Source organism: Anabrus simplex, chromosome 2 (assembly GCF_040414725.1).
Source record: "Anabrus simplex isolate iqAnaSimp1 chromosome 2, ASM4041472v1, whole genome shotgun sequence".
NCBI classification, from domain to species: domain Eukaryota; kingdom Metazoa; phylum Arthropoda; class Insecta; order Orthoptera; family Tettigoniidae; genus Anabrus; species Anabrus simplex.
The window spans coordinates 862,207,979-862,234,002 of record NC_090266.1 but is presented as its reverse complement, the minus strand read 5'-3'; the positions used below and the strand labels follow the sequence as shown (position 1 = coordinate 862,234,002).

At 40.4% G+C, this 26,024-nt stretch overlaps 1 protein-coding gene across 2 annotated transcripts in view; it reads left to right on the top strand.

Moving 5' to 3' along the window:
• Positions 1-26,024, top strand: part of LOC136864521 (pickpocket protein 11) — a 248,834-nt gene that overhangs the window by 167,287 nt on the left and 55,523 nt on the right. For both annotated transcript variants that reach the window (XM_067141597.2, XM_067141596.2), the window contains exon 3: positions 2,178-2,375. In XM_067141597.2, coding sequence (XP_066997698.2) covers positions 2,178-2,375 — 198 coding nt within the window. The remainder of the gene's footprint in view (positions 1-2,177; positions 2,376-26,024) is intronic.

The window sequence follows — 26,024 nt, the reverse complement described above, 5'->3', positions numbered from 1 at the left end:
TCCAGTGTCTCCAGGTCTCGTCCACGTATACAGACGCCGTTTATGGTATTTGAACCAAGTATTGGCAAGGACTAAATTGTGATCAGTGCAGAATTCAACCAGCCGATTTCCTCTTTCATTCCTTTGTCCCAATCCGAATTCTACTACTGCATTACCTCCTCTTCCTTGGCCTACCACTGCATTCCAGTCTCCCATCACAATTAGATTATCGTCACCTTTTACATATTGAATTAAATCTTCTATCTCTTCATATATTCTTTCGATTTCCTCATAATCCGCTGAACTAGTAGGGATATAGACCTGCACTATTGTGGTGGGCATTGATTTGGCGTCTGTCTTGGCAGCAATAATTCTTTCACTATGCTAGTCGTAGTGGCTTACCTGATGCCCCATTTTCTTATTCATTATTAAACCAACTCCTGCATTTCCCCTGTTTGATTTTGTGTTGATAATTCTGTAGTCGCCTGACCAAAAATCCTGCTCTTCCTGCTAACGTACTTCACTTATAATACCTACATCTAACTTTTGCCTATCCATCTCTCTTTTCAGATTCTCTAACCTACCACAATGATTCAAACTTCTAACATTCCATGCTCCAACTCGCAGAATGTATGTATCCATCTTCCTGATGATCGCCCCCTCTCGTGTAGTCCCCACCCGAAGATCCGAATGGGGGACTAGTTTACCTCCGGAATATTTTACCCGGGAGGAAACCATCACGAGTACATCATTCATACAAAGAGAACAGCATGTCCTCGGGAGTTAGTTACGGCTGTAGTTTCCCGTTGCTTTCAGCCGTGTAGCAATGTCAACACAGCTAAGCCATACTGAGTGTTATTACAAGGCCATGCCCTTGCATCTTCTGAAAGGCTGCTTCCTCCCTTTCGATGAACCATTCGTTAGTCTTGTCTCTCAACAGATACCCATCCGATATGGTTGCACCTGCGGGTCGGCTATCTGCTTCATTGGGACGCACAAGCCCCCCCCCACCACCACCACCACCACCACGGCAAGGTCACATGGCTCGCAGGGGTAATCTCCGTTATCTTTTGACCTAATAACGAAGTTCCTTCTTATCTTCCCAAACACGTTTCTCGCTTACATACCATGAGTCAGGTAGTTCACTTTCTATCTCCAAAGTTCATGACCAACTTGCATAGCCACTCTAACTGACGTGTGGCTACACCATAACATTTACAAAGTTCCACTCTCATAAAAATATCGAACTCCTTCCTTCTTTCCTCCTCACTAATGTCTAAGCAAAATCAAACTGTTTTTTCATAGCCGACTAACCGGTCCCACTGGCAAAGACTTTATAAATGCTCAATTCTCTGAACATTATAACTATAATTGGTGTGCAATGCAAAGTTCGATATTTAGTGCAGAATTTTATCTTTTTTTATAATTATGATGTTTCCGTAAAATTAATGTTTCGAATAAAACACTTACTCTTTTATTGACTTGATTTAAGTTAATTTAGAATGACTTAATCATTACACTTTCGAGAGGTCATATTTGATTCAATACATATACGTTCTGATTAATAAGTTCCTTAAGTAAGTAGTAACTTGGTGTTACATGCTTAAAGTAATTGCATAAAAGAGTACAATTCATTACGCTCTTTTACATCCCAGTAAGATCTTTCGCAAAAATAAGTTAATAGGCAGTATATTCAGTTCGAACCCCACTGTCGGCAACCTTGAAGATGGTTTTTCATGGTTTCCAATTTTCACACCAGGCAACTGATGGGGATGTACCTTCCATGGATGCCTCCTTTCCAACACCAACCCTTTCCTATCCTTGAGTCACTGTAAACCTTTGATGTGTTCTTGCGTCGTTAAACAACTTGCAAAGAAGAAGAAACGATGTCCCTTGAATTACTACAGATTTTTAGATTCAGAAGTGTATCAGAATTTTGTCCCATATGAGTTATTGAACATGCCTGAAGGCGATGACAAGTTGTTGTCCCATTTTAACGCCCTCAAATGCCACAGACCACAGCCAGGACCGAACCTGCTATCTTAGGAACAGAAAGGTAATGACTAACCAACTACATCACTAAGATCAAATTTAATAATTTTTGGATACCATACCAAATTCAAATTTCCTGTAATTTCTAGGAAAGACAACACAGTTCAAGTCAGTCATAATGTGTATCACCAATTATTGCTTTTCAGTATTATATGGTTAGCGTTTCTGATCATGGGGACTGCAGGTGCTATCTCCATCAGCCTGTCCACATGGAATCGCTATCAGGAGAACCCAACTGTCATTTCCTTGGAGCGGGACAGTACCGAATGGAACACTACCTTCCCGTCCACAACTATATGTCCATACAACAAGTTCTCCCCGCCTGCAGTAAAAAAGTTTGCTCAGTAAGTCTCCTAATATAGGCTATAGTCCATAGCTCATCTCACTTTAAAACTTGTACATGCTAAGTTCTCATATGGCGGTGTAATAACACATCGGCTACAAAGTGAATTCGGACTTTGCAGTATGATAACATATACATACACTGCCTGACAAAAAAAATTGAAGCACCAAGAAGAAATGGTCGGATTTCAATGTAACTTCATAGACGTACACACCATCAGCAGCTATGATTACAGTTGCAATTCTCTGTGCCAGATAGAACAGCCACCAGAGTGCATTAGCGTTGCTCGTTGTTACTAGGCCTGGTGGAGTAGGCCTATATAAGAGGCGTGTTCATCGACCTCTCAACATTGGACACTTCAGAACTCCGCAGCAAATCCTCATAATTTGTGATCGGCCGGGTGGCTACTCTCCTATCACTACAGCTCCCCGCCGAACTGACATAAGCAAGTCGCCGACTCCACAGTTGGATGTTAGCCTTCCCAATGTACTCCTCTACCATGACCACCACCACCATCACGACCACAACGACGTCCACCCTCACCTCGTCCCACACTCCCATCACGATTCTTACATTTTCCCATCCTTCGCCTATTCTGACGACATCACTTCCCATGCCACCAACCCCTGATCCACCCAGTTTCCTACATACCCCACCCCACCCCCCGCTACTTTCACCGTCCATCATCCGTAGATGCGTCAGCAACACCACCAGTCACAACAACCCCAGCGAAAGTCGCACGCCAACCATCGTCACCACCGACAACACCAGACCAAAATACCATGTACATTTGTGTCGTCTATGGAGTAGATCCTCTCATCCCGGAATAGGAAGTCGCCCATGAACTCCGCCTTGAAGGTATACCAGTCCGGATAGCATTTCGAATCCAGAATACCTATGGACCAACCTACCTAGTACGTCTCCATCTACCGACTTCAGAAGACGTCGATCAACTCATCAACAGCGGCGCACCCCTCTATGGCCGTATCCACAAGGTAGAGCCATCTCGCTCCCCTCCCCACCTTTGCCTAGACATCCCCCCACCACAACATGTTACCGCACGCGGCCTGCTCCTCCTCCCTCTCAACCTAGTCACCACGTCCGTCCACCTTTTCCCCCAACTAGCCTCTTCTTCCCACCACCGCCGACACTTGACCTCCCCAAACTCCTCACAACTTCACTTTGCAACATCGCCTCAACACTTCACATCCTCACCCTTTACCTCAACCTCAACCCTGGCACTCTAGTATAAACCTCTACTTCTTCCCATCCCCCTAGCCAAGAGGCCTCATCATTCCTCCTCCCTCATTTATACACATCTATTTTCCCATCTTCTTTATCCTTCACCTCTACCGTTCTTTCCACTTCTCCTGGCCCGTGAGAGACCGTTACCCTCTAGGGAGCCTGCCCTGCCCTTCGTGCGCGGAATGAAAATGACTTTGTCGTCATCGTCAGATGAGTGATCACTGTGAAGGACACGGAGATAAAGTGGGATATCAAGAGGACAAATTGGTGCAAATATTCGTTTATAGGAAGGGGAGTTAGGGATTGAAATAATTTACCAAGGGAGGTGTTCAATAAATTTTCAAATTCTTTGCAATTATTTAAGAAAAGACCAGGTGTAAAACAGAGAGGGAATCTGCCACCTAGGTGATTGAACTAAATGCAGATCAGTCATGATTGATTGATTGATTGATTGATTGATTGATTGATTGATTGATTGATTGATTGATTGATTGATTGATTGATTGATTGATTGATTGATTGATTGATTGATTGATTGATTGATTGATTGATTGATTGATTGATTGATTGATTGATTGATTGATTGATTGATTGATTGATTGATTGATTGATTGATTGATTGATTGATTGATTGATTGATTGATTGATTGATTGATTGATTGATTGATTGATTGATTGATTGATTGATTGATTGATTGATTGATTGATTGATTGATTGATATGCCATGTACTTGTGTCAGAGAGCATTATCAGCAGCTGACAAGGTTTGAAAGGGGCCTCATTGTGGGTCTCCATTTGGCCAGCCAGCCGAATGCTGCAATCTCCAGATTTATGAGGCATCTGGATGTAACAGTGGCCCGATGTTGGACTGCATGGAAACGTGAGGGCAGGCATACTCTTCATCAAGGTTCCGGTCGACCACATCTGACAACCACAAGGGAGGATCGTCATATACACTGACTGAGCAAATGTAATGGGATAGCGGAGCACTGATGCGCAAGTTTGTTGTCTGCGCACCACACGCCCCCTATGCCAGCGGCAGTTGTATAGGAGACCTTGTGAGCAGTGGCTGTGCATGTGACAGGTGTAACATGGAACGTCGTCGTGAACTGACACCGTTCGAACGGGGTATGGTGGTCGGTGCCCGACGGATGGGAAGTGCGATTTTGGAAGTGGCGCGGGATTCGGCTTCACACGATCAACCGTGTCCAGGGTGTATCGTGAATGGTTGAATGCAGGTGTCACCGTCCACACCAGACGAACGACCGACCGACCAGCCACCCTCGATGACCGTGACCGGCGACATCTGAGACGGATTGTCAATAGTGACAGACGGGCAACCGTGCAACAAATCACGGCTCAATTTAACACAGGCCGTGCTAGACACGTCTCCCAGTGGAGAATCCGTAGGAAGATGGATTCTATGGGGTATGGGAGCCGGCGCCGCACACGGGTGCCACTGTTAACCCAACGTCATCGGGCACAACGACGCGCATTTGTCGCCAGTCACCAGGGGTGGACACTGGAACAATGGCGTAACGTGATATGGTCGGACGAATCACGACTTCAACTGCACCATGCCGATGGGAGGCACCGTGTTTGGCCCAGACCACATGAAGCGATGGATCTCGCCTTCCTCGAAGGTATGGTCCAGGGCGCTGGTGTCTCTGTTATGGTTTGGGGTGCATTTTCCTGGTATGGAATGGGCCCCCTAGTTGTTCTGGAAGAGACTTTGAATGGTACACGGTATGTTGAGCTGCTCGGAGACCATCTCCACCCATTTTTGGCCTTTCAGCGCCCAGACGGTTTGCGGTGTTTCAAGATGATAACGCGCCGCCACATCGCTCCCAAATGGCCCAGGAATGGTTCCAGGAATATGCAACGGAGGTCCAGCAACTGCCATGGCCGCCCAGGAGCCCCGATATGAACCCTATCGAGCATATCTGGGATGTTCTGGAACGCAGGCTCCATGCCATGGATCCTGCACCCACGAACAGAGCAGCATTGGCGGCCGCTCTGCAAACGATTTGGTGTCAGCTGCGTCCAGAGGACTACCAGGGACTTGTCTACTCACTTCCACGGCGTCTCACTGCAGTTCACAGGGCCAGAGGATGCCCCATACGCTATTAGGCGACTATCCCATGATATTTGTTAAGTCAGTGTAGTGCACCCAGCACATCGTAACCCCTTCACATCTTTACCTGCCATCCGAGAATGGACTCCCTGCATCATCCTGTGTCATCCCGCACCATTGGTCGGAGACTAGCAGCGGCTGGATTAAGGAATTACCATCCCCTGTGTAGGCTGCCGTAACACCATGACTCAAACGGCTGCGTTCGGAGCGATGTCGTGACCGGGAAGCATAGACTGCTGATGAATTGCGTCGCATTGTTTTCAGCGATTAATCGCGGTTCCGCACTACCCCGGATGGCCATCATCTGCAAGTATGGCAGTGATCTGGGAAGAGGTTCCATTCTTCCAATATTTTGGAGAGGCGCAGCAATGTTACTGCCTCATGGTGTAGGGTGCCATCGGGTATGTCTGCAAGTCACAGCTGATAGTGACTGAGGGAACTCTGATGGCACAACGGTACGTCACAGACATCCTGCATCCCCATGTGTTATCTCTCATGCGACAGTATCGTGGTGCCATTTTTCAACAGGATAATGCTCGTCCACACACAGCACATAGCTTAATGAACTGTCTGCGTGGTGTTGAGGTGTTCCTGTGGCCAGCAAGATCCCCATACCCGTCCCCGATAGAATTGGAACCAGCTCGGACGTCAACTTCGTCCCAGTGCCAGTATCGATGATACCAAGGACCAGTTACAACAGTAGTGGACCAGCTTGCCTCAGGAGAGGACACAGCGGCTTTATGACACTCTTCCCAACCGAATCAGTGCATGCATCGAGGTCCGAGGGGGTGCAACGTCATACTGATAAGTGGGCTCGTACTGTCAAGTTCCTTGTAAATTTGATTCGATTTTGCAATCGCTGAAATAACACCACATACCCTTTCAATACGTGAAGTTTCATTTCGTTTCCTCCTCCCCTTCTGGGTGCTTCAATGTTTTGTTACGGTAGGTAGTGTAGTAAATGTTTTGTCTTGATTGTGTGACAGCCTGTTTCCTCTCCTGATAATGTGACGGTAAGTACACTGTATGACCTTTCTTGATAATGCAACAGCTTGTAAGAGGTAAAATTTTCATTATACAAGGTGTCGTGAAATTGGTCTTACAAAATTCTAGGCATTGTTGAAGTGACTAAGTGGATAGGTAAATAAATTATCCATGTCGGAAACATAATATGCTACAAAGTCAAATCATATAATAATAATAATAATAATAATAATAATAATAATAATAATAATAATAATAATAATAATAATAATAGCACAAGAGTTTTCAAGAAAATCCGAGGCTGAAGGCAGGGAAGGCGTGGAACGAAAAAGGAAAGGAACAACCCCGGCAACGAATTCAAGAGTACTGGGTAAATGTTAAAGCCTCGGGAAGGAGACAGTTGAAATGACGTGATACGTAGTTGACATGAATGAATGAATGAATGAATGAATGAATGAATGAATGAATGAATGAATACTAATAATGATCATGGTGCTATTGGTTTTACAGCCTACTAACTACTTTTATTGATGCCAAGAGTCTGGAAATTTGTTCGGTAAAAGTTATTTCACGTGCTTGTAAACCTACCAACACGAGGCAGGTATATCTCAGAACCTTCATATATCACAGAAATGAGCAGGGATCAAACCTGAGAACTTGACCTCAGGTGGCCAGAACCGTCTGAGCCACTCACCCCAGCATAAAAATAACATTCTTACTTCTGTGAGGTCAAAATCTATTAGATCTAAATACATAGAACCCATACTTTATGTTCACTTGAATGGTAGACAACCACGTTGACAACCAGCAGGTTACTCACGTCAGAGGACGATAATTCTTGTCACATGTCATCTACATGTACTTGTTGTCTGTCTGTTAGGTCATCAGCCCAGAGGCTGGTTGGATCTTCAAACAGTACCTCCAAAGCCTATGCAGTTATAGGGAAACCACAAAAACCAATGGCAGGATCCAAATGAGGCGTACTAGGCAAGTTGAAGAGTAAGGTAGTTTGCCATTGCTTTCCTCATTGGACCAGACAATGTTACCGTAGCACGACGAACCCTGTGAACAACATCTTTCATGACACTAAGACACACTGATTATGCTCTGAATATCATTACTCAGCACCACCCATACCCCCGCAGCTCCCATATTGTCACAGCCATGGATGAGACTGGGACTTCGGTGGAAGCTACACATGTTACATGGCACTTCAACTCACCTGTCAGACGTACATGACTGTCCGGTTCACCGACATAATGTTCATTTGTAGGGACGTTCAATGTAATGTGAGAGCTGCCCGTCATCAACAAAGGCCATTCCCACACCATTACATACTATATTCTTTTTAGTTAATCAACGATTCAGAGAACCTGATACTTGCTTACTCAACAAGACCAACTACAGTACTACAAGGAGATGCTGTACGCTTGTCTTTGAATAGGATGTACTTCATCACGATGACAAGACCTTGTCGATGAGTACCTCAGTCATCACAGTATCATCTGGTGTGTTTTGTATGATCAGAATGTATATCCGTAACATCTCCAGAAGGTACGTAATACGGGTCCAGCCGACTTTACACTACGTGTGGGTATTGACTTGTCTTGGTTTCAACAACGTAGTACAGAAGAATCCCAGGTTCCACAGTATTCTCTTCCCTGATGAAGCAAAATGCACTATGGAAGCTAATTTCAGCTCTCAAAACAGCCACGTTTGAGTTGAAAACTACCCTTAAGGCACGAATTCCATTCGGTTTGAGAGCACTGTCCTCCATACCACCAAATGTGGGAAACATGTAATGATCCGCTGACAATTCATCAACAACATTATTATAGTTTCAAAACCATGGTCAACCTTAAGGCTTTGTGCTGCCGCCAAAGATAATATCGATCAAACATTCGAAAGAATTTATATACATGACACAGTAGAAAAGAGAATCTACCTTTTGTCTATGTGGCTTCATACATTATAATGAAACTGGAACCTTACAGGAGCATCAAGAAGGATGGGCTAAATAGTGAAATGGAATGAAAATCGCTGTGGCTCTTGGGAAAGGTACCATCCCGGAAGGTGTAATAAGAAACCATCGAAAATTGTAGCGCGAGGTAGTCCAATCTTTCGAGTTTTACTCAAATCGGATTTAAAGCCACTCGATTTACAGGACCTCTGTAGAGTCGAATAAAGTGATGCCTGCAAGAATCCTAGCCATAACAAAAGAATCCTAACCTCGTATTTTCGAGCAAGTGCAGCTGAAGACGTTTCCTAGACACAATGTCTGCAACGAACTTGGTTGTTACCACGTCGAACAGCTCTTATAGAGGAATAGGATTTCGAAACATTATATATATTCCACCAGTAAGGCTTTCCCAAGAAATTGACGATTTAACATGGCATACCTGTAACAACAATCTAAGTACAGGGTGGTCAGAAACAACGTGAACCGAGTACATAAGCACGTGTCTTGGTCAGGCTTAAGAGCCATGCCGAGAAATGAGCATCAAACACTAACACACGGTGGGTTTCAGCCAATCCCACCATAGCGTGCTTGTTGTGGGCTGAGCCTATCAGCAGAGAGTTCCTTGTTCAAGTTCCTCCTCTGGAGAATTTTATTTCTTCTATTTGACTCTCAAGCCAGTCAAAAGCCATGTACAGATTTAACAACACCGCCTCGCAAAGCCCATCTGAAATCGCCCACAAAGCAATCTGATTGGCTATCTTCAGCAGCTGATAAAATGAAAAAGGCGGAGATATCGAAGTATTTGTTCAAGTTCCATATCAGTACGACCTCACTCTAATGCTCATATACCCGGTTCACATTATTTCCTGCCATCCTATATAGTCGTTCTAAACAATGAGAGCATGATATTGTATGTTCTTTGAACATACTCTTTTATAAGACTTAATTATTATCAAAATATAATTCAACTCCCATGCAGATATAAACCGTACAGATACCTACAACAAACATTATATCTATATAGGTTCAATTGTTTCCGAGAAGACGGTACCTGCGAGGAACTTACACAATACCGTGTGCTCATTCTTTCTTTGAGCGACTGTTCAGAATTACACTCTTCTGTCTTCCCTCTTGATCCCTTTACTAATAAGCACTAATAAGACAGTGAGAAGGATTGTTCAACTAACTGCTGCAACAGACGGTACCGGTACCTTGGAATTTATGTGTGGGATACAGTTGGGAAAGGGAACCTATCTTTTGTTTATGAGATTTTATATGTTATAACAAAACTGGAGTCTTACTGGGACATAATGTGCATGGGTTAAACAGGGAAATGGAGCTGAAATTACTGTGGCTCTTAGGGAAGGAAACATCACAGACATGTGGCAAAATGACAAACCATGGACAAACGGACAATCATTTTAGTGACTGTCAATGGTAGCATTCGGAACAGTATGTTCATTTTGAGTTGTGGCAAATGTCCTGTTACATTCATGAACTAAGTACGAATTCTATGGGCTACACCTCATTGTGCCTGTGTATGTATAAATTTTGAAGAAAGAGATATATATGGGAGTAAACACCTCCCCTCTTTCTCAGTTTCTTTCTTTCTTAATCTGTTCAAGCTCCAGGGTTGGTTTTTCTCCTCTACCGCCTCAAGGTCAGTGTCCTGAAGCGTGAGAATTTGGGTTGGGAGGATAGAGCTCAGGACGAGGACCAATATCTCGCTCAGGCGGCCTTATTTGCTATGCTGAACAGGTGCCTTGAGGAGGGGGGAAGGGAAGATCAGAAAGGATAAAAAGGAAGAGGGAAGGAGGTGGCCGTGGCCTTAAATTAGGTACCATCCCAATTTTTACCTGGAGGAGAAGTGGGGAAACTACATGAAACCACTTTGAGGATGGCTGAAGTGGGAATCAACCCTTCTACTCAGTTGACCTCCCGAGGCTGAGTGGACCTCGTTCCAGCACTCGTACCACTTTTCAAATTCTGTTGCAGAGCCAGGAATCGAACCCAGGCCTCCAGGGGTGGCAGCTAATTACATTAACCACTACACCACAGAGGTGGTCCTTCTCAGTTAACTCACTAAATGACACAGATAAGAACTTTTGTAATAGGAGAGTTTTGAAAGGTGTAGGGCCTAACACAATGATCATAATCATATGGAACAAAATCCAAGCGACCCTTCGGAAATTCATCTTATCATGCCATACTTCTGATGTATAACGTTGCTTCTCACACAAGTATCATCAATTCACTTTTGATATTGTATTTGAAATGCCGTTACAATTTCCGTATCGCCAGGCCAGGAAAAGTCACTCATCTTACAAAAGCATTTCAGTAATATCTATAAATTTAAGCCGTCAAACCTGTTGGTATTGGGGTTACTACTGCATTTACTCGATTGCTGAAGTTCTTCATTGTACATTATTCAGAGTTACAGTTTCCATCTCCGTACTAATAATTGTTGTATATATCTGCTCCAATCTCTTTGGACTCACTGTTAGACTAAAATTTAACTGATTAGTAATCACATTTAAAGTTAAGAACTTCATTTTGGTCCGTATTGAATCTAGATTTACACTATAAATTGAGGATAATTATGTCCACCTTTTCAATACCTTTGAATACCTTTGTATTGAAAAGGTGGACATAATTATCCTCAATTTATAGTGTAGTAATCACATTACCAAAATAATCAAGAACAAAGTTGCAATGTAATTAAAAGCAGTTATTTATAGTTACATGTAACTACAATTACAGGTTACTGCCATTGCATTGTATTGTGAATGTAATGTATTTGTAATCTAGTAATTGCAAACCTAACACACACATTTGTAATTACATGAGAATGTGTATACATGAAATGATCAGGGTCCACAGTCTGCAAATGAATTATTCTTTATATGGTTACTGTGACTTACCGGTATCAATTGGTGGTATTATTTTTCTTTCTTTCTTTCTTAACCCGTTTACACTCCAGGGTTGGTTTTCCCTCGGACTCGGAGAGGGATCCCACCTCTACCACCTCAAGGGCAGTGTCCTGGAGCAAGAGACTTTGTGTCGGGTGATAGAACTGGGGAGGAGAACCAGTTCCTTGCCCAGTCAGCCTCATCTGCTATGTTGAACAGGGGCCTTGTGGGGAGATGGGAAGATTGGAGGGGATAGACAAGGAAGCGGCCATGGCCACAAGTTAGCATTTTCCTGGAGGTGAAGTGGGAAACTACAGAAAACCACTTTGAGGATGGCTGAGGTGGGAATCAAAAACCCCTCTACCGAGCTCGATAGCTGCAGTCGTTTAAGTGCGGCCAGTATCCAGTAATCGGGAGATAGTGGGTTCGAGCCCCACTGTCGGCAGCCCTGAAAATAGTTTTCCGTGGTTTCCCATTTTTCACACCAGGCAAATGCCGGGGCTGTACCTTAATTAAGGTCATGGCCGCTTCCATCCACTTCCTAGGTCTTTCCTATCCCATTGTCGCCATAAGACCTATCTGTGTCGGTGCAACGTAAAGCAAAAAAAAAAAAACCTCTACTCAGCTGACCTAAGGCTGAATGAACCCCATTCCAGCCCTCGTATCAATTTTCAAATTTCGTGGCAGAGCCGGGATTCAAACCCGAACCTCTGGGAGGGTGGCAGCTAATCACACTAACCACAACACCACAGAGGCAGATGGAGGTATTACCGGTGTTAAGAACAAGTGCCGGTAACTGATGTTTAGTGTTCGTGGCGTTCATCTGTTTTTACCATAATGGGAATGTAGTTGGGTATATCACTACCCAGCCTCCTATGCAGACACCACCAATTCCGGAGCAGATTTTAGGGTACTATAGGCCTACATAATTATTTCCTACTCACTGGGAAGACTGTGGGAGGAGGGAAACATTAGTATTCCTGGTGCACCATCTTAATGCGTACCACATTCACAATATCAACTAGATGACTGTGTTGATTGGATTTTAGTGTCGGGCTCTATGGCTAAATGGTTTGCATGCTAGCCTTTGGTCTAAAGGGTCCCAGGTATGATTCCCGGCTGGGTCGAGGATTTTAACCTTAATTGTTTAATTCTTCTGGCTCTGGGGGGTGAGTGTTTGTGCTGTCTTCAACATTGGAATTCAACTTAGGTAGGGCCCCATCTTTACAGATGTGCAGGTCGCCTACAGGGCATATATTCAAAAGACCTGCACCAGGCATTTATTATTATTATTATTATTATTATTATTATTATTATTATTATTATTATTATTATTATTATTATTATTATTATTATTATTATTATTATTATTATGATTAATGGGTATTAGTCAGTATAACCTCCAAAGGTGCGGTAATGAGCTGCAATGTACACTCTGCTAGGTTCTCACAGCACACAACTCTGCCCATCTACCATCTACCACACTCATTCTGCCTGCTTCGTGCCTCCTCGGTCTGGCATCTCTATTGTACTGTACAACCATATATGAAATCTCAAGAGCATTGAGTGGACTGTGAACAGTGATGGTGGTGACATCTAACAATATGGTGTGACAAACCTGGCAACTGCATACTCTTCTTTGTTACAGTTGAGAGAAATGTGTTTCCACTCATTGGAATTAGTTGAACAATTAATAATGATTTTTCAAAATATGAAATACCTCCTTCATAAACCACCAAATGAGCATTTTACTAGCTGTGTCTTTCAAAATGTCTTAAAAATTAAAAGTAGAATTTGTCTGAGGATCCACCCTCCCTCCATGAGGAATACTTAACACCTACTCTCTCCTCGTCCTTCTGGCCTTTCTCCCAGTTACCTGAGGTCAGCACTTTGTATGGACTTGGCCTGGTTTGCAAAGAAGCATCGTGCCTATTTTTGTTAATGGAACATCATAATATCATAATATATAAATATTATTTAATTTGGAATATTCATTAAATCCTTTATAACTTTATTTACGACTGCTGTAAAAAATGTAAGTAATCTGTACTTCAACTCAGATACTTAGCCTCGTGATGTTTCGTATTGTCTCGGATCTGTTCGGAAGGGAATGACTTTTATATTGCATTTCTATACCGCTCTTTTCTTGTGTGCTACAGTTAAAAATAATGTTTCAATAGAAAAAGAAAGTCATGCTCAATCGTATTGATTAATAATACATAGTAAATATTTTTAATCTATTGATTGGCTGTAAGAATATTTACTTTTATAGAAGAACTATTTGCTTTTCTATAAACTAAAATTGTATTCCATGTTGGAAATAATATTTGCAGTTTTATGCATAGGGTAATAAACATTGAAATACTGTAAAGAAGAAAATAAAAAATTCCGCATTCCTGTAGCTATATTAGGCAAGTGATATATCTGCACATTCTTAACTGTCAACAGTTATCAGATACATACTACCTCACAGAGAAATTGCTGAATGGTTCCTGGGTTTTGCAGACGTCGGTGCAAATCTGAAACACCTTGAGAAATGAAAGGCTTAGAGAAAAACATTAGAGACGGATATCCTGACACACTATTCGTCCACTACTTAGCACATCAAATTAGTTTAATGCTCCCCTAGTCACTGCCAAACATAAACGAATGTAAATATTTGTCATGGCTCTTGGCAGTTTTTCCTACTTTTTTACGAAGTCCGCCAAACATATGCCAGTGATTGGTATCCTTAGTAGATTGAGGTATAAATTTTCTCGTGGGTTGTTGAGGGGTATTTATTACGCTCTTACTGAAAGCTGTACCTCTTATATGGTACATGTTTGGGCATGCTATAATAAATCATTACCGTATTTGGGAAGATAAAGATTCTTAGGAAGAGAGCATTAAAAATCATGTTCAAACTGCTCATGCCGACATCGATTAAAGATTTCAATCAAAATCAAATCAAATCAATCAACACTGATCTGCATTTAGGGCAGCCGCCCAGGTGGCAGATTCCCTATCTGTTGCTTTCCTAGCCTTTTCCTAAATGATTTCAAAGAAATTGGAAATTTATTGAACATCTCCCTTGGTAAGTTATTCCAATCCCTAACTCCCCTTCCTATAAATGAATATTTGCCCCAGTTTGTCCTCTTGAATTCCAACTTTATCTTCATATTGTGGTCTTTCCTACTTTTATAAACGCCATTCAAACTTAATCGTCTACTAATGTCATTCCACGCCATCTCTCTGCTGACAGCTTGGAACATACCACTTAGTCAAGCAGCTCTTCTTCTTTCTCTCAATTCTTCCCAACCCAAACATTGCAACATTTTTGTAACGCTACTCTTTTGTCGGAAATCACCCAGAACAAATAGAGCTGCTTTTCTTTGGATTTTTTCCAGTTCTTGAATCAGGTAATCCTGGTGAGGGTCCCATACACTGGAACCATACTCTAGTTGGGGTCTTACCAGAGACTTAAATGCCCTCTCCTTTACATCCTTACTACAACCCCTAAACACCCTCATAACCATGTGCAGAGATCTGTACCCTTTATTTACAATCTAATTTATGTGATTACCCCAATGAAGATCTTTCCTTATATTAACACCTAGATACTTACAATGATCCCCAAAAGGAACTTTCACCCCATCAACACAGTAATTAAAACTGAGAGGACTTTTCCTATTTGTGAAACTCACAACCTGACTTTTAACCCCGTTTATCAACATACCATTGCCTGCTGTCCATCTCACAACATTTTCGAGGTCAAGTTGCAGTTGCTCACAATCTTGTAACTTATTTATCACTGTATAGAGAATAACATCATCCGCAAAAAGCCTTACCTCCGATTCCACTCCTTTACTCATATCATTTATATATATAAGAAAACATAAAGGTCCAATAATACTGCCTTGAGGAATTCCCCTCTTAATTATTACAGGGTCAGATAAAGCTTTGCCTACTCTAATTCTCTGAGATCTATTTTCTAGAAATATAGCAACCCATTCAGTCACTCTTTTGTCTAGTATAATTGCACTCATTTTTGCCAGTAGTCTCCCATGATCCACCCTATCAAATGCTTTAGACAGGTCAATCGCGATACAGTCCATTTGACCTCCAGAATCCAAGATATCTGCTATATCTTGCTGGAATCCTACAAGTTGAGCTTCAGTGGAATAACCCTTCCTAAAACCGAATTGCCTTCTATCGAACCAGTTATTAATTTCACAAACATGTCTAATATAATCAGAAAGAATGCCTTCCCAAAGCTTACATACAATGCATGTCAAACTTACTGGCCTGTAATTTTCAGCTTTATGTCTATCACCCTTTCCTTTACACACCGGGGCTACTATAGCAACTCTCCATTCATCTGGTATAGCTCCTCCGACCAAACAATAATCAAATAAGTACTTCAGATATGGTACTATATCCCAACCCATTGTCTTTAGTATATCCCCAGAAATCTGATCAATTCCAGCCGCTTTTCTAGTTTTCAACTTTTGTATCTTATTGTAAATGTCATTGTTATCATACGTAAATTTTATTACTTCTTTGGCCTTAGTCTCCTCCTCTATCTCGACATCATCCTTGTAACCAACAATCTTTACAAACTGCTGACTGAATACTTCCGCCTTTTGAAGATCATCACATACACACTCCCCTTGTTCATTAATTATTCCTGGAATGTCCTTCTTGGAACCTGTTTCTGCCTTAAAATACCTATACATACCCTTCCATTTTTCACTAAAATTCGTATGACTGCCAAGTATGCTTGCCATCATGTTATCCTTAGCTGCCTTCTTTGCTAGATTCAATTTTCTAGTAAGTTCCTTCAATTTCTCCTTACTTCCACAGCCATTTCTAACTCTATTTCTTTCTAGTCTGCACCTCCTTCTTAGTCTCTTTATTTCTCTATTATAATAAGGTGGGTCTTTACCATTCCTTACCACCCTTAATGGTACAAACCTGTTTTCGCATTCCTCAACAATTTCTTTAAACCCATCCCAGAGTCTGTTTACATTTTTATTTACCGTTTTCCACCGATCATAGCTACTTTTTAGAAACTGCCTCATGCTTGCTTTATCAGCCATATGGTACTGCCTAACAGTCCTACTTTTAAGACCTTCCTTTCTATCACATTTATTTTTAACTACCACAAAAACAGCTTCATGATCACTAATACCATCTATTACTTCAGTTTTCCTATAGAGCTCATCTGGTTTTATCAGCACCACATCCAGGATATTTTTCCCTCTGGTTGGTTCCATCACTTTCTGAATCAGCTGTCCTTCCCATATTAACTTATTTGCCATTTGTTGGTCATGCTTCCTGTCGTTCGCATTTCCTTCCCAATTAACATCTAGCAAATTCAGATCTCCCGCTACAATCACATTTCTTTCCATGTCATTTCCCACATAGCTGACTATTCTCTCAAATAATTCCGAATCCGCGTCAGTGCTACCCTTTCCCGATCTGTACACTCCAAATATATCAAGTTGCCTATTATCTTTAGAAATGAGCCTTACACCTAGAATTTCATGTGTCTCATCTTTAACTTTTTCGTAGCTTACAAATTCTTCTTTCACCAGAATGAACACTCCCCCTCCCACCCTTCCTATCCTATCTCTACGATACACACTCCAGTACCGTGAGAAAATTTCTGCATCCATGATATCATTTCTCAGCCATGATTCAACTCCTATTACAATATCTGGTAAATATACATCTATTAAATTACTTAATTCTATTCCTTTCCTTACAATACTTCTACAGTTCAACACTAACAATTTTATGTCATCCCTACTTGATTTCCAGTTCCCTGTTCCCTTATCACCGCTCCCTAGGCCATCCCGTTTCCCTGAATGTACCTCCCTATTACCCTTCCAAACAAATTTCCTAACTTATACGTACCACTGCTGTTTAAATGAAGGCCATCTGAGCGCAGATCCCTATCTCCTACCCACCCATTAGGATCTACAAATTTCACTCCCAGTTTCCCACATACCCACTCCATAGTCTCATTTAAATCCCCAATCACCCTCCAGTCAGTATCCCTTCTACGGAGTATTCCACTAATAACAATCTCCGCTTTCTTAAACTTCACCCGTGCTGCATTTACCAGATCCCACACATCTCCAACTATGTTGGTACTTATATCAGCTTGCCTTACATTGTTGGTACCAACGTGAAACACTACCACCTTCTCCTTCCCCTCCTCCCTCTCTTCTACTTTCCTCAACATCTGCCTCAACCTAATTCCTGGATAACACTCTACCCTGGTACCCTTTCCTCCACACACTTTCCCCACGTGTCTAACGATGGAATCCCCCATGACCAGAGCCTCAACCCTACCCACCTCATTTGATCCCCTCCCCTCCTGGTCAGCCCTATCTTTCCTGATAGCTGCAGAAGCTACTTCCTCCTCCCTTTTCTCCTTCCCATGACCCTGTTCCACCTGTCTTTTCCTATCCTCTACTCTACATTTTCCTTTCCTACCTTTTCCCTTCCTCCTACTTCCACACATCTCAACAACAGTTCCCTGTCCCTCATCTTCCTTCTGTTGTTCTACCTGGAGTGACTCGTACCGATTTCGCACAGACACCTGTCCTGAATTCTGATCCTGAATAGAGCCCTTAGCCTGCAATCTCCTTCCCCTTAGAACATTAGACCACCTGTCTTCTACAACCCCTCCCTTTCCTCCCCCTCCCTCTTGTATACCTACTGTAACCTGTACATTGTTTGAGGGAGTCCTATCTTCCTTCCTTTGTATAAGCATTTCCACAGAATTAAAAATTAGATACCCCTTAAACACAAAACTAGTTAATGAGGAGGAAATAAAAGTATACCAGCATAGTAAAGCTGACCCCTTTAAATTCCACGAGTTTCTATGGCAAATATTTCCCAGCTGGGCATCACAAGGCAGTCACATAAATGTAATGTGGAATAATTTTGTTTGTGCCCTTTAAATTACTAAAATGGAACCCAGATCCAGAATACTACAATAGGAAAATTAGGAGCCTAAGGAAAGTAAGGAGAGCATACAACAAAAGGAAATTTAATTCAGAGCATATGAATAGCTTCCACAAGCTGTCCAAGGAAAACTTGCTTCTGAAAAGAAAGCTGCTCATGACAAATAAATGAAAGATATACTTTCTTCCAGGGAAACGAGTAGGAAAATCCTATAACTATGTTAGGAAAAGGAAAGGGGCCAGCCATGATGTGTCAGTGATAATGTCCAGAGAAGGTGAGGTAATTATTGACAATCTACTAATAGCTAAAGAATTAAATTGTTGATATGGGAAAATATTTAATGAGCAGAATAGCCTGGAAATAGACATTATCAATAACACTGGCTGTTCTCTCATCCAAATTAACCACAGAAAAATTCAGAAAATAATTAAGAACTTTCAGAAAAATAAGTTAACAGTACCTGATAATATTGCTGGGGAGGTTCTGAAACTAGGAGGTAGAGCTATTCTATGCTATTTGGAAATACTATTTACTGTGTCTCTCAGTAATTCACAGATCCCAGATGACTGAAAGAAAGCAACTGTAGACCTGAATTTTAAAGGGGGCAACAGGCTGCTAATGGACAACTATAGACCCATTAACCTTACGTCCATTGTATGCAAACAAATGGAACACCTCATTTCAGAATATCTAAAGGAACAATGAGGGGAAAGTACATGGATCAATGGCCATCAACATGGTTTTAGAAAAGGTTACTCCTGCGAGAGCCAGATGTTGTTGCTCTTTCAAGATATTAGTGAGTCATTAGACAAAGGTGTGCAAGATGATGCAATTGTAATTGATTTTGCTAAAGCGTTTCATGTATGTAGTACCATATGATATTCTGATACGAAAATTGTGAAAACAAACATTTATAAAAGGGTGGTTCAGTGGATCCAGGATTTCTTGACAGACCAGACGCAAAGGGTAAAGGCAGGAAGTAAATATTCTGACAAAGTTTCTATAATGTCGGGTGTAGTACAGGGTAGTGTTATAATGCCACTCTTATTTACGGCGTTTATTAATGGTCTGCCAAACGAAATTTGAAGTGAATGCAGATTGTTTGTGGATGACTGCATAATATACAGAAAAACGTAGAATGCTAGCGATAATAAGTTATTACAAACCGATATAAATATACTCCCTAAGTGGGTACTCGATAACAAAATGAAAATAAATTCTTGAAAATGCAGTCTCATATGAATGAGAAAGGAACAAAGGCAAGAGATCTAAAATGGCACACACACACACACACACATAGAAGTATAATATATATATATACTAGCAAGATACCCGTGCTTCGCTACGGTAATATACTGAAATTTATAATTGAATGCTTATCGTTTTATATACAACCCGCCGATATTCGTGATCTGACTCGTTTACTGAGAGATTACGGCAACGTTCCTCCCATTTTTCAATCTTTCTTTCCAGCAATCGATTTCGTATTTCCCGGGCTGGGTCCAGGTATTCCACCCGGTCAGTTGGGTTCCTAAATCTTAGCCATGCTTTCCTATAAGCATTTTTAATGTGGATCAAATCCTTGAGGAGATCCGGCGTGGTGTCCTCTTAGGTGCCTTGGCGGTACTAAACCGGCAGCCGGACTGCAATCGTAGTCATTACCCGTCCAGGACCCGTTTCCAGCACGGTCCCCACATGTTGACCACGGTCCGGGATATTATTATTATTATTATTATTATTATTATTATTATTATTATTATTATTATTATTATTATTATTATTATTATTATTATTATTATTGTTCTGGACCCCACAGCAATATGCAAGACCACTACTTGGCGGTAAAATACATCTGCTGCCATTGTCATTGCTAACAATGTGACCAGCACCATTGTTGCGCGTAGGCAAGTGTGCGGAATTTCTGGCGATACGAATGACATACCTCCGTGTATTATTGACCTTATTATAGAGGTGAAAAATTTGACGGCCAATCTCATTCCTATCGTTTATTTCAAATGTGTTTAAATTTTTATTTATATGCCAGGAGAATCTTCTCTAATCTAAGAACGTTCTCCAAAGGAAAATATGGCTGTTGAAAAAGAACCCAGGAAAGGTTAAAAATGATCGGTTTATGATCAGAATAAGTACATCGCAAGTCTACAGCCTGTTTCCTATCATTCGACAGGATCAGTGATGGAATGAATAAAGCCCCATCTAGCGGCGACAATAGAAATTGTGCCGGCTGCCGAAGCTCCCCTCTGGGGCAATGATCGATGAGTGACTAATGAAATGAAATATTGGACAGTGTTGCTGGAATGAATGATGACAGGAAAAGCCGGAGTATCCGGAGAAAAACCTGTGTCGCCTCCATTTTGTCCAGCACGAATGTCACATGGAGTGACCGGGATTTTAAACACGGAACCCAGCTGTGAGAGGCCGGCGCGCTGCCGACTGAGCAACGGAGGCTCCTTATAAGTACATTACGAACAGTAAAATCAATTGGTCTCACCTCCTTTTACACCCCACCGCCGTTAAGTTTATTTAACCCCACCCTCCAAAAAATTAAAAGAAGGCGTGTTTCTTTATGTTTAAAGGAGATTCCAAATACCAATGTTCACGTTTATTACCTTCAGTTTTGAGATATAAGTATCCCCTTAAAAATAATTCACGTTTTTAACTTCCTTCCACACTCCCCCCACCCCTCCCTCACAAAGTGATATTAAAGCAGAAAATACTTGTTCCTTTAATAGTAAAGGATCTTCTAAATACCAGTTATCACCACTCTAACCTCTTCAGTTTTTGATTTATGTGTCCTCATGAAAGGAATTCAACTCCTTTTCACTCACGGCCCCCCCCCCCCAAGATTGTTTCCCCCACAAAACCCGCTTTTCTTTGTTTTTAAAGGAGATCAAAATACCAATTTTCACGTCTGTAACAACTTTAGTTTTTATTAGATGTATGTATTCTCATACAATTAAGTCAATTAATTTTTTCTATCCTTTAACACTCCAAAACCCCTTCATTGGATTTTCCGAGAATACGTGTTTGTTTACTTTTAAAGCAGATTCCAAAAATAAAATTTCACGTGTGTAACATCTTCATTTTTGAGATATCAGTAGCCTAATTAAAAGAATTCAACACCATTTTCAGTCACTTTTACGCCCCCACCCCCCACTACCCAAGTTGTATTTCCGAAAACTAAAAGTACACTTTTCTTTATTTTTAATAGGATAAAAAATGACCATTTTTCACTTCTGTACATGTTAAGTTTTTTGATATATACTGTAGAAATTCTCATTTTAAAATTTCACCCCATTTTAGTTCCCCTTAAGTGGAGTTTCCAAAGACAAATCACCTATGTTTCTTTACACTTACAGGAGATTACAAATACCCACTATTTACGTCTGTAACATTTTACGCTTCTCAGATATTCTGTAGATATAGTCTTTCAAAAAATTCACCCCAATTTGCCACTCCTGTTTAACCGCCATTTATTGAATTTTCCAAAAGCAAAAATATACGTGTTTCTATATTTTTAAAGGAGATCCCATATACAAATTTTCAGTTCTGTAATATCTTCAGTTTCTGGGATATATGTATCCTCATTAAAGGCATTCAACCCATTATTCACCCTTTTACACCCCTCCTATTGGGATTTAGAGAATACAAAGAAATACGTGTTCCTTTATTTTTAAGGGAGATTCTAAACACCAATTTTTACATCTGTAAACGTTTAAAATTTTAAGATGTAGACACACTCATTTTAAAAATTCACCCCCTTTTCACTCCCCATTATTTGGATTTTCCAAAAACGAAAAAATACCTGTTTCTTTATTTTTAAAGTAGATCCCAAATACCAATTTTCAGGTCTGTAATATCTTCAGGTTCTGAAATATAAGTAGCCTCATTGAAGGCATTCAACCTATTTTTCACCCTTTTCACCCTTCCTATTAGGATTTTCCGAAAACGAAAAAGTACGTGTTTCTTTATTTTTAAAGGAGATTTCTAAATGCCAAATTTTACATCTATAAACTTTAAAAGTTTTGAGATATAGATACACTCATTTTAAAAATTTCATCCCCCTTTTCACCCCCCATTATTTGGATTTTCCCAAAACGAAAAAATACCTGTTTCTTTATTTTTAAAGTAGATCCCAAATACCAATTTTCAGGTCTGTAATATATTCAGTTTCTAAGATATAATTATTCTCTTTAAAGGCATTCAACCCATTTTTCACCCCTTTTCACCCCTCCTATTGGGATTTTCCGAAAACAAAAAAATACGTGTTCCTTTATTTTTAACGAAGATTCTAAATACCAATTTGTACATCTCTAAACTTTAAAACTTTTGAGATATAGATGCACTTATTTTAAAAATTCACCCCCCTTTTCACCCTCGCATTAATTGGATTTTCCAAAAACAAAAAAATATGTGTTTCTTTATTTTTGAAGGCGATCAAAAGTACCAATTTTGAGGTCTGTAATATCTTCAGTTTCTGAGTTATATGTATTCACTTTAAAGACATTCAACACATTTTTCACCCCTTTTCACCCCTCCTATTGGGATTTTCCGAAAACAAAAAAATACGTGTTCCTTTATTTTTAATGAAGATTCTAAATACTAATTTTTACATCTCTAAACTTTAAAACTTTTGAGATATAGATGCACTCATTTTAAAAATTCACCCCCCTTTCACCCTCGCATTAATTGGATTTTCCAAAAACAAAAAAATATGTGTTTCTTTATTTTTCACAGCGATCAAAAGTAACAATTTTGAGGTCTGTAATATCTTCAGTTTCTGAGATATAAGTAGCGTATCCTGATTAAAGGCATTCAACCACTTTTTCACCCTTTTTCACCCCTCCTATTGGGATTGTCTGAAAACAAAAAAATACGTGTTTCTTTATTTTTAAAGAAGATTCTAAATACCAATTTTCACATCTGTAAACTTTTAAAGTTTTGAGATATAGACACACTCATTTTAAATTTTCACCCCCCTTTTCACCCCCTTAGCGACGGAATATCCAAAAATCCTCTCTTAGCGAGCACCTACATCTTAATATAAATATATGCCCAAAATTTCATTTCTTTATGTCCAGTAGTTTTGGCTCGGCGATGATGAATCAGTCAGTCAGTCAGTCAGTCAGTCAGGACAAGCTACTTTATATATATAGACTAGCAAGATACCCGTGCTTCGCTACGGTATTATACTGAAATTTATAATTGAATGCTTATTGTTTTAGATATATAATCCGCCGAAATTCGCGATCTGCCTCGTTTTCTGCGAGAATCCTCCAAAATTCCCGATCTGACTCGTTTTCTATTATTAAACAGCACGTATCCTCCCATTTTTCAATATTCCTTTCCAACAATCGATTTCGTAATTCCCGGGCTAGGCTCAGGTATTCCTCCTGGTCAGTTGGGTCCGTAAATCTTTGCCATCTTTTCCGTTAATCATTTTTAATATGGATAAAATCCTTCAGGAGATCCGGCGTGGTGTCATATTGGGTGATTTGGCGGCACTGAACCCGCGGCCGGACTGCATTCTTAGTCATTACCCGTCCAGGAGCCGTTGCCAGCGCGGTCCGCACATTTGACGACGGTGCGGAACATTATTATTATTATTATTATTATTATTATTATTATTATTATTATGTGTTGCTGGAATGGCTGATGACAGGGAAAACCGGAGTATCCGGAGAAAAACCTATCCCGCCTCCGTTTTGTCCAGCACGAATGTCACATGTAGTGACCGGGATTTGAACCACGGAACCCAGCTTTGAGAGGCCGGAGCGGTGCCGCCTGAGCAACGGAGGATCCTTATAAGTACATTAATAACAGTAAAATCAATTGGTCTCACCTCCTTCTACACCCCACCGCCGTTAAGTTCATTTACCGCCACCCCCCACCCCCCGCCAAAATATTAAAAGAAGGCTTGTTTCTTTATGTTTAAGGGAGATTCCAAACACCAATGTTCACGTCTATTACCTTCAGTTTTGAGATATAAGTATCCCCATAAAAGTAATTTACTTTTTTCACTTCATTTCACACTACTCCCCCCCCCCCCCAAGTGAACTTTCCCGAAAAAAATACTTGTTTCTTTAATAGTAAAGGATCTTCTAAATACCAATTATATCGACTCTAACTTCTTCAGTTTTTGATTTACGTGTCCTCATGAAAGGAATTCAACTCCTTTACACTCCCGCCCTCCAAGATGGTTTCCCGCCCAAAACGCGTTTTTCTTTGTTTTTAAAGGAGATCCAAATAAGAATTTTCACATCTGTAATAACTTAAGTTTTTATTAGATGTATGTATTCTCATACAATTAAGCCAATTAATATTTCAATTCTTTCACACACACACCCCCCCCCCCCCCCCCGGCTCATTGGATTTTTAGAGAATACGTGTACTTTTACTTTTAAAGGAGATTGAAAATATCAAATTTCACGTCTGTAAAATCTGCATTTTTTATATATCAGTAGCCTAATTAAAAGAATTCAACACCATTTTCAGTCACTTTTACCCCCCCCCTCCACCCAGGTGATATTTCCGAAAACTAAAAATACACGTTTCTTTATGTTTAATAGAGATAAAAATACCATTTTTCACTTCTGTAACATGTTAAGTTTTTTAGATATACTGTAAAAATTCTCATTTCAAAATTTCACCCCTTTTGAGTTCCCCTTAAGTGGAGTTTCCAAAAACAAATCACCTCTGTTTCTTTACATTTACAGGAGATTCCAAACACCCACTTTTTATGTCTGTAACATTTTACGATTCCAAGATATTCTGTAGATATAGTCTTTCAAAAAATTCACTCCAATTTGTCACTCCTGTTTACCGCCATTAATTGGATTTTCCAAAAACTAAAAGATACGTGTTTCTTTATTTTTAAAGGAGATCCCATATACAAATTTTCAGTTCTGTAATATCTTTCGTTTCTGAGATATATGTATCCTCATTAAAGGCATTCAACCTATTTTTCCCCCTTTTACACCCCTCCTATTGGGATTTACAGGAAACAAAAAAAAATATGTGTTCCTTTATTTTTAGAGGAGATTCTAACTACCAAATTTTACATCTGTAAATTTTAAAGTTTTAAGATGTAGACACACTCATTTTAAAAATTCACCCCCCTTTTCACCCCCAATATTTGGATTTTCCAAAAACGAAAAAATACGTGTTTCCTCACTTTTAAAGTAGATCCCAAATACCAATTTTCAAGTCTGTAATATCTTCAGGTTCTGAAATATATGTAGACTCATGAAAAGCATTCGACCCCTTCTTCAACCTTTTCTTCCCTTCTTATTAGGATTTTCCGAAAACAAAATATACGTGTCTCTTTATTTTTAAAGGAGATTCTAAATACCAATTTTCACATCTATAACTTTTAAAAGTTTTGAGATATAGATACACTCATTTTAAAATATTACCCCCTTTTCACCCCCTCCCTTAATTGGA